Below are 10,491 nucleotides of genomic sequence, written 5' to 3'. Positions count from 1 at the left end.
TGATTCCACATAATTTTTCGAGATCTATGTAATGACATCTCATTGAAACGGATTCAGACAAAAAAAATTCCAAATTTTTTCGAATTTAAGATATTTTACCGGGGCAGGATCATCTTACACCGGTGTAAGAATAATAAGTCTTACACAAAATCTTAACCATTGATTTTTTACATCTAACGGTTAAGATTTATTAGGTCTCACTCATTAATTAATTTTTAATTTCCAATAAATCTCAACCATTGGATGCACGGAAATCAATGGTTAAGATTTGGTGTAAGATTTATTATTGTTACACCGGTGTAAGTTGATCCTATCCCTATTTTACCATATAACTTCAGAAGACAATAACTTTTGACTCAGATGTCCGAATCAAGTGCTTTTTTTATTGCATATAACTTTTCGAGAGCTACGCATGGCAAATTCGTAAAGAGGATTTGGTCAAATAAATTTTCCAAAAAATAGGACCACATTATATTATATTATTATTTTTTCAAAAACCTTTTTTAAAGAACTACATCTCCCTTACGCTCTCTTTCACTTTAATTGTTGTTCTCCACAAAGACAAAAAATACACATTCTCTCTCAACGAATTAATTTAAACTTGTCTTTGATATATTTTAAGAAAATTACATTTATATCCCTTAAAAAAAGTACATTTATGTTTAAAAAAATTAGTCATTTGTATTTGTATTATTTTATTTAAAAAATATAAGTCAAGCCCAAAGGCTCGTAGGTCAGGCTTTTATATTCAGCTTTTGTGGTGCAAGTTGTGAATTTTTATCTAGATTCTATATGAATTTTACAACAACTCGGGCAAGTCGTGGTTAGTTACGGCCTGCTCACATTCTAGAAATGCATAGAAAGATATTCTGATATTAATACCTATGGTGGGAGATCATTTTCTATATATCTATAGTAGGTACATCTGTCATTTAACAACTGATACTTGGATAAAAAAAATATTTTTCTCTTCTTTTCATACAAACTCAACAGTCATTCCTCATTTCTTATTGGATAGATGCACTGAGTGAATGGTATAGCAGTAGTACCATAAATATTTTCCTATTTCCCTACGGTGGCAGAGGATTCATTCAAGCACAAAAAAACGAGAGAAAGAATCAATGTCAACACTTGGTAAATCACAAAGAGCATCTTCTACAACATTTGGCACTTTTTAGCAAACAAAACAAAACAAATTTATGTGAAAATATTTGAGTAGCATTGTATACATCTAATAAAAAATTCTACTCATTATCTGAAGATCGACGACCATCACCAGATTGCCTTCCTTCATCATTAGAAGAATTCCCTCGAGCCCTCCTCTCACTCCACCTTGCCCAAATCCATCTTGAAATAAGGAACCCTCCTAATGCATAAATCTGGAATCAAATAAAGTAACCTTGTAAGAAAATGACAGGGAGTTATCCCAATTTTGAAGCAGAATAACTAGGCTAAGCAACATATTTCACAAATATCTTGTCTCTAGACTAGCTCATTATGCAATATTGGTCGAGTGAAACAATATCTTTAAAAAAATGTAAGAATAAGACGGTATACAATCAACTCTCATCCTTGCTTCACAAAATCAGGAGTATTGTGCTTCGGGGTTTGCTCTTACGTAAACTTGAGTAGTTAAGTAACAAATTTTTCTGAGAACAACAAGCTTCAGACGATCTTATGAAAATTTTCATTTAAAAAAATAATCATCAGTAGGACAAATAAAAAAAGAAATCAGAGTATTAAAAAAAGAAATCAGAGTATTAATATATCCATTAGTTACAGCATACCAAAGATAAGAAACAAAATCATGAATAACCTTATTATCTAAACTAAATCAACAAGGGCTTACAAATTATTTGAATATAGTTCTTTATCAATTAATAAAAAGCCTTATTAGCAAAGGACCGCAATATTACCAACAAGACCATCAGATTAAATATGAGTTCATTACCCACACCCCAAAAGGCATATTAAGGTTAAGATGCAACATTCCAACTTACGTAGGGAACTACAAAGTACAAGGATCATATAGACTTGAAAAAGAGTATTCTGATATATTATAGAATTGTAAATAATCTGTACAAAGGGTTCTCCATTTATAGAGAATAAAAGACCTAATACTTGACCTAATGGGCTTGGCCCAATAAAACAAATAAATTAATAAATAAAAAAATAACTATTATTTACAACACTCCCCCTCAAGCTGAGGAATAGATATTTATTATCCTCAGTTTGCTAGTAAGCTCTTGAAATCTGTCTGAAGTAAGTCCCTTTGTCAATACATCAGCTAATTGACGTCCAGTGGGAATGTATGGAGTGGTAATCAACCCGCTATCAAGTTTCTCTTTAATGAAATGGCGGTCGACCTCGATATGTTTAGTCTGATCATGTTGAACTGGATTATGAGCTATACAAATAGCGGACTTATTATCACATAGCAACTTCATAGGTCTCTCACATTTTATTTTGAGATCATCAAGTACAATTTTTAGCCACAGTAACTCAAGAATACCTTGAGCCATAGCTCGAAATTCAGCCTCTGCACTTGATCTGGCAACCACATCTTGTTTCTTACTTCTCCACATCACCAAGTTACCACAAAGAAACATACAATAACCAGTAGTAGAACGACGGTCAGTCACAAATCCAGCATAATCAGCATCAGTGTAGACTTCTAAAGAAAGATCTCCATCACGTCGGAATAACAGTCCTTTACCAGGAGTAGCTTTAAGATACTGAAGAATTTTCTCCACTGCCTGCATGTGTTTCTCCTTTGGATCATGCATAAACTGACTGACAACACTAACAACATAAGCTAAGTCTGGTCTAGTATGAGCCAGATATATCAATTTCCCAACTAGCCGTTGATATTGTCCTTTATCAACTGGGGACTCTCCTCTTCATAGCCTATCTTGTGATTCTGCTCAATAGGAGTATTAGAGGGTTTACACCTGAGCTTTCCTGCTTTTTTGAGAAGATCAAGAACATATTTCCTCTGGCTGATAAAAATTCCTTTTTTTGAATGAGCTACTTCTGTCCCTAGGAAATATCTCAGTTTCCCAAGGTCTTTAATTTCAAACTCAGATGCTAGTCTTGTTTGCAGAATGTCTCTCCACAAAATCATCACATGTGATAATAATATCATCAACATATACAAGGAGCACAGTGAGCTTCCCATCTTGAGAGTACTTAAAGAAAAGAGTGTGATCTCCTTGACTTTGTTTGTATCCTAAGGTCATCATAACCTTAGTAAATCTTCCAAACCAGGCACGAGATGACTGTTTCAATCCATACAAGGCCTTTTTTAATCTACAAACTTTATTTTCTCCATTCACAGAATCAAAACCAGGAAGAATTTCCATGTAGACTTCTTCTTCTAACTCACCATTAAGGAAAGCATTATTCACATCAAATTGATTTATATCCCAATTGTAATGAGCAGCAAGGGATAACAAGACTCTCACCGTATTCATCTTTGCAACTGGAGCAAAAGTTTCTTCATAATCAATGCCATAGGTCTGAGTGTAACTTTTGGCTACTAATCGAGCTTTATATCTCTCAAGGGTGCCATCAGAATTATACTTCAGGGCATAGGGGTGTTCATAAACCGATCCAAACCGATTCAAACCGCAAAAACCGAACCGAAAAACCAAAAACCGAAATAACCGAAAACCGAAAAAAATCGAAAAAATTTACTGGATTGGATCGGTTTTCGGTTTGGATGTTGAAAACCGATCCAAACTTATTTTCTACCAAATTGGGCCTATCCCAAATAATAGTCCAAAGTTATAAACCCACCCATTAGCCCATCAGCTTTGAAGTGAAACCCAAAAAAATGCTAAACCTAATTCATCCAAACTTACGCTCTGGCAGTGCAGTGGCATCTGTGGGTGAGGGTCTTGTCGTCGTTTTGCTCTCTCAGTCTCTCACTCTCTCAGTCTCTCACCACCATATCATTTGCATCTTCCTGTCTATTTCGCTGTCCTCAGTCGTCGCTTCCTCAACATTGCTGCACTTATGTTCTTCCATAACTAAGGTCATTGCCCATTGGTCTTCACGGTTTGTTTTTGTATTTCATCTATGTTGAGAGCGTTTTTAAAAATAAAAAAAATAAAATTCATTCTAAGCGTTCATTTTTCGTTGTATATATATACAGAGCAAAATAAAAGAAAGTCATTGCCCATTGATTTATTTTGCTCTGCACTTATATTTAAAATGTTGTATATACAACTCTACAACTGTATATTTTGATGTTTCGCTCTGATTCATTTTTTGGGTTCGTTTTTTCTTTATTCTATTATACAAATCATATGGTGGTGAATAATATAAATTGCATCTTTCATATTCTATTTGTAATCGTTATTTGCATATGATTTCTAAAAGATTTTAGTGATTTGCCACTAATTGTTTAGTCCCCCAGGTTTTGTTCTTCCACTAATCAGTTAAGTACGTTTGAAATGTTTTGAAACATCCTCATTTTTTCTAAAAATAATTCTTATAATTTTTGTTTTTTTGGCTTTTCAAAAAACCGAAAACCGATCCAATCCAAACCGAAAAAAATTGGATCGGATTTGAAAAAAAATTCAAACCGATCGGATGATGTAATGACCAAACCGAAGGAATTGGATCGGATGGTTTTTTGTTTCAAAACCGATCCAATCCAAACCGCGAACACCCCTATCAGGGCATACACCCATCTGCACCCTACTGCTTTCTTTCCATTGGATCTATCAATAACCTCTCATGTTTTATTTTTCTCCAACGCATTCATCTCCTCTTGCATGGCTTGAGCCCAATTCCCATCTTTCAATGCTTCATGTACTGATTTTGGGATTGAAATAGAATCTAGTGCTGAAACAAAGCTTTTGTGCTGCACAGAAAGATTAGTAGAAGAAACAAAATGGGAGATAGGATATTGAGTACAAGAGGGACAGGAGGAACAAGATTTCTTGGTACAAGATTTTTTTCCTTTTCTTAGGGCAATAGGTAAGTCATCAGAAGCAGAAGCAATGGGTAAGTCATTAGAGATATCAGAAGAAATACAAATCACGAGAGGCAATAATATTAGAATCAGAAATAGGAGATTCAGAAGAAACAGGAGATTCAGGACTTACCAGTGATTCAGACGATTGAGGTTGCTGGTGAGACAGTATGGGTTGTTTCCTCCTCTGATATACCAATTCAGGTGTCAAAATATTTATATCTCAGGTGTATTTGAAGGTTCTGACATACCAGGAGCAGACACACTAGGAAGAGGTGTAGAAGTAGACAAGACTGATGTATTTGAAGGTTCTGACACACCAGGAGCAGACACACTAGGAAGAGGTGTAGGAGTAGACAAGACTGATCCAGACTCAAAGAAGGAAGGGGATGAGTCTTCTGAAGAACTGTTCTCTCCCTGAAGATGAAGACCCGGGAAATAAGATTCAGATTCTTGAAAGGTGACATCCATAGAAACAAAAAAATTTCGACTTGGTGGATGATAACACTTGTATCCTTTTTTATAAGGGGTATAACTAAGGAAGACACACTTGAGAGCCCTAGGATCCAACTTACTCCAATGTTGTCTATGAACATGGACAAAGGCAACACATCCAAACACTCTTGGTGGAAGGCTCTGCAATATGGGAACAGAAGGAAAGAAGGAAGTCATGGAATGAATAGAACTAGTATTGTTAAGGACCCGTGAAGGTAAACGGTTGATCAAAAAGGTTGCAGCTAACACGGCTTCTCCCCAATAAGAACTAAGAACAGATATCTGGAAAAGTAATGCTCTAGCAACTTCAAGGAGGTGACGATTTTTTCTTTCAACAACCCCGTTTTGTTGAGGGGTATCAACACATGTGAGCTCATGAATCATACCTCTGTCTGAAATGAATTGTGACAAGCGTTGGTTGACGTACTCAGTACCATTATCAGATCTTAGTCTTTTAATACACTTACCAAACTGAGTCTCAACCATGTGATGAAACCGAATAAATATCCCTGGTACTTCAGACTTGTCTTTTATCAAGAATATCCATGTTACCCGTGTACAATCGTCAATAAAAGAAATAAACCACCTTGCACTTGAAACACTATGCACTTTAGAAGGGCCCCAAACATCAGAATGGATAAGAGAAAAAGGTTTGCTGCTTTTAATAGTGCTACCAGGAAATGACACTCGATGGTGTTTTGCAAATTCACAAACATCACAATGAAAGGTCTCAACCGACTGATTAAGAAACAGAGAAGGAAACATAGACTTCAATAGACTGAATGGTGGATGCCCCAGACGCTTGTGATGGAGCCAAATCATAGACTCTGCAGTAGAAGGATGACGTGTCATTAATAACTGATTTTTGCTATTATTTATAGCATGTTCTGGAAGGAGATGATACAACCCATCATGCTCATTAGCAACTCCAATTGTCTTCTTCGTGGTAAGATCTTAAATAACACAATGAGAAGGAAAAAATGTGATAGAACAATTCAAATCAGTGGTAAGTTTTTGAGTGGAGATAAGATTAGTAGAAAGCTGAGTTACATAAAGAACATTTTTAAGAAACAAGAAAGGCTGAATTTGAATGTTACCAGAACCAATAACTGATTTATGGGATCCATCAGCTACGGATATAGTATGACTACCAACAGTAGGATGATAAGAACGAAAAAACTCAGTACGACAAGCCATATGATCAGTTGCACCAGAATCCAAAATCCATGAGGTTTTAAAATCAGTGCAATAAGCAAGAAGAGATGTAGAACGTGTGCTCTTACCAGACAAGATCAAAGAACGGTCAGATGGCTTACACATATTATCAATAGCGGGTTTAAACTGATCCAACTCTCTTTGCTGAATATTCACATATGGAGAACCATCTTATAAATTGGCCATAGTGATAAGAAAGAGTGAAAAACAGCACCAAAGAACACACAACGTACACCCAAACGACGTCAGATCAGAGAGAAAACACAGATCCGGGTAGAGGAGACAAAAACAAAAAAACAAATTTTTTTTTTTAACAGTACCCGATGAACTGTGCCGCGTGAACAGTGCGCGATGAACAGTACCGCGTTTTTTTTTTTTAGCTGTTCCGGTCGTCTGATTAAAAAGAAACCTCCGTAGAATGATAGATCTAAGAAAAACAGAGTGAAATAGGGAACCTCACGGTCTAAAAGGTCCCCGAAATTTTTTTTCCCGGCGGCGGCGAGAGGCAAATAGGGTTTGGTTTTTAAAGACGGTGATTTGCGGAAGCAAAACCCTCAGAATCGAGAGCTCTGATACCAACTTGAAAAAGAGTATTCTGATATATTATAGAATTGTAAATAATCTGTACAAAGGGTTCTCTATTTATAGAGAATAAAAGACCTAATACTTGACCTAATGGGCTTGGCCCAATACAACAAACAAATTAATAAATAAAAAAATAACTATTATTTACAACATATAGGAAAACAAGAAAAAGATCCCTATACATGGAAGATATCACAAACAGGGTAAAAGAATGCCCACTGGTGCGGTGCGATTCTATTTAGAGGGAAAAGGGAGAGCCACTCACATAACAATTCTAGGGATCTTTCTTTAATATGTCACCATAACAGCATCATTCTGTCCACTTAATCAAACTGAAAATCGGAGTAAAAGGTCTTAATCTGATTAATCTAAGAACTTTCACATGTGACACAAGCTGAATCTTCCCTGAACTTCAAACCAAACCCATAACCGCCTATTTTTCCTATCACCAGTCTCTTTCAGTATGCTTATAAATACACCCCTCCCTTTCCAACACTCCTTGACTTCCTGTTGGCCTTCTTGACAATGTCGATGTGCATACAAAACATGCAGGGGAAGATGGTCAGTTGTTGGTGACAATGCTAGGATTGGAAAATTTTCCCAGAAGGATGGATCATCATGGAGAACTAACCAAATGGAGTGGATAGGGGTCAGCTACCCCAGCCACAGTAGGGACGCAGGCAGGGAGGGGATTTCAAGTTTGGTAATGCTGATGGTGGGGCGGATGGGTGAGTCCTTAATCCTAGGCACCCAAACTATACATAAAACTATCCGTATACAAATGATACATCAAGAAATATCATAATGAATGCAAGTGTGCAACCTTCTTAGTAGTATATTAGTCACTATTGTTAACCAACCATAAAGTTTCAAAAAAATCTTCACTCAATCATATTATGACTGAACAACTGTGGTTTCTTATGTTTGCGCCTACAATAACCTTATGATTACTGCTTGTGAAAAGTCATTCTTCATGGCTATTTTCTGTGAAAAATCATTCTTCGTGGCAAAAACAAAAGATAAAAAGGATAATTAAGGCCCCAAATCATCATACAAGTATGATGGGAACCTTTCAAACCACCATAGGTTCGGAGAATCTTTTCATCATCCAAATCCTAGTTTACTCATGTAAGACAAAATCAATGCAAATTTACTTTCCCTCCCCCATATCATTGACACAACAAGTTGAATAAAAAAAACTGTGTCTTCACTTGACATTATTCCAAAAAATTTAATACCCATTTCTAAACTATCCATAGACAGAATGGAAGATCTTGATTATTTACCAGTCCTGGGGTTGAAAACACAATAGGCATCAGAAGCAATATAAAGCACTAATTACCTAAATGACTGGTAACACTTTAAAAAAAAAAAAGTAGTCAGACAGCATAAATGACAGAAAATAATTTGACAGGTTTAAAAAGTTGGTATAAACTTCCAACAAGAATCATGGAGGCAATATATCAATCAAATGCTAATTGATCCCATTCTATCTCAAGCAAGTCTGAAGTAAAACTTCACTTTCAATCTTTATCCATGAATTAAGTTGATCAAGAAACGAAAGGTTCCACTCATCACACTTCATTTTCCAGCGCTTACAAAACAAACGGACCATATACCGACCCATCCAGATGTTTACAAGTTCTCAGAGAGACCCTAAACCCTAATCTCATAACTAAGTCCCACTTGTTTGCGATGCAATTTTTCTTTAATATTCAAAAATCATAACCAAACGTTTCAATTCATGCTCATCCCTTCAATATTGAAATCCACACCAACTTGCTTTTGCATTCACAGAATATATATATTTCGAGAGAGAGAGAGAGAGAGAGAGAGGAAATACCTGCCAGCGTACGAGAGGATTGGAATTCTTGTTATGAAACTGGTCAGCGTCAGGTTCAGCCTCAAGAGAAGGAGGAACGATAACTTGGGTTTTCGGAAACCGTACAACGTTGGGCTTGGAACACTCCTGCTGGTGGTTCAGCTTGTTTGGGATGCTGGGTTTGTCATCAGGTTTTGGTTTTGGATTGAGAAAAGGAAGTTGCAGGTTCAACTTAGGGAACAAAGAAAAAAGGTTTGTTATGGGTTGTTGTTTTGGTGCTGCTTCTGCTTCTGCTTCCGCTTCTTTAATCACCACAATTTCGGTGGTTTTCGCCATTTTGTTGCTCAAGCGGCGGAGATATCAATAGCAATAGTAATAGCAGCAAAGGAAGGGAAACGAAGTTAAAGAGTTTGCATTGATACATAAATACATTATATATAGGAAAAAACTAATAATATGTAACATGATATAAAGTTTTTTACCCACTCACCCATTGGTTTTCGCACCAGCATTTTTTACTTTTTATTTTTATTATATGTGTGGGACCCACGTATATTTTTGTTTGAGTAGGAAAAACTATCTAGATTATGTAACATGATATTTTTGAAAAGCAAACAGGGAACAGAAAAACAAAAACAAAAAAAGAAACTAGGAACACCTCCTAGACCAAACTACTCCTACATAGTCCCTTTCAAGTTTGTCACGACAACCAGAAGGAGGCGAGTCAAACTCTTGTAAAGACCAATCAAAGGAGTAGGCAAAAGAGGCCATCCAATCGGCAACCTCATTCCCTTCCCTATGAATATGGGAAATTCTAACCCTCCAATTCCAATCCAGCATATTCCTTATGCGCAAGACCAAGTTAGAGTCTCTTATGAAAAACTGGGCTACTAAGGAATCACCTTCAAGCCAGACAAAACGGAAACCTTTCCTCCATGCAATCTCAAGCCCAAGGAGACAACCCCAAAGTTCTACTAACAAAACATTACCACAGCCAAGATTTTTACAAAAGCCAACAAGCCACCTTCCACTAGCATTCCTAAATACACCCCCACAAGCAGAAGCTTCTCCATTATTCGTACTTGACCCATCCACATTGAGCTTAACCCAAGGGTCCGAAGGAAAAACCCAAGAAACTAATTTCTCTTTATTCGAGTTAGTCTCAAGACCATCAACCCGAAGCATGTTTTCTGACCAAGAAAAATCTTCACCATAGACCATAGCAGCTCTAAAAGTGCCATAAGCAGGAACAGAAGATCCCTGAAAAATTTTCTTATTCCTAGCTTGCCAAATGAAACAGGAAATGATACCAAACAGAAGAGGCCATGATGGCAAATTGGACCAATTACGATCCTCAGAGATATTGGACAACACCCATTGCTGAAGATTAAGA

At 36.5% G+C, this 10,491-nt stretch overlaps 1 protein-coding gene across 1 annotated transcript; it reads right to left on the bottom strand.

The window, feature by feature from the left end:
• Window positions 1–1,114: 1,114 nt before the first annotated feature.
• On the bottom strand, window positions 1,115–9,488 carry LOC133294650 (uncharacterized). The gene is made up of 2 exons (XM_061493360.1): window positions 9,120–9,488; window positions 1,115–1,379 (listed from the first exon to the last, which is right to left on the bottom strand). Exons 1-2 carry the CDS (start codon window positions 9,432–9,434, stop codon window positions 1,245–1,247), a joined length of 450 nt encoding a protein of 149 aa, XP_061349344.1. The 5' UTR covers window positions 9,435–9,488; the 3' UTR covers window positions 1,115–1,244.
• Between the last annotated feature and the right edge of the window lie 1,003 nt (window positions 9,489–10,491).

Source organism: Gastrolobium bilobum, unplaced genomic scaffold (assembly GCF_033153095.1).
Source record: "Gastrolobium bilobum isolate Gb01-03AN ecotype WA unplaced genomic scaffold, APGP_CSIRO_Gbil_v1 utg1377, whole genome shotgun sequence".
Lineage (NCBI taxonomy): Eukaryota > Viridiplantae > Streptophyta > Magnoliopsida > Fabales > Fabaceae > Gastrolobium > Gastrolobium bilobum.
The sequence above is the reverse complement of the archived record's forward strand: the minus strand, read 5'-3'. Positions and strand labels throughout refer to the sequence as shown.

What these genes read in the sequence shown, in the direction of transcription:
- LOC133294650 (XM_061493360.1), bottom strand. Translation starts at nt 9,434, where the DNA reads ATGGCGAAAACCACCGAAATTGTGGTGATTAAAGAAGCGGAAGCAGAA. An exon ending in ATCCTCTCGTACGCTGGCAG is followed by an intron (nt 1,380 to 9,119) that starts GTATTTCCTCTC and finishes ATTTGATTCCAG; the next exon opens with ATTTATGCATTAGGAGGGTT.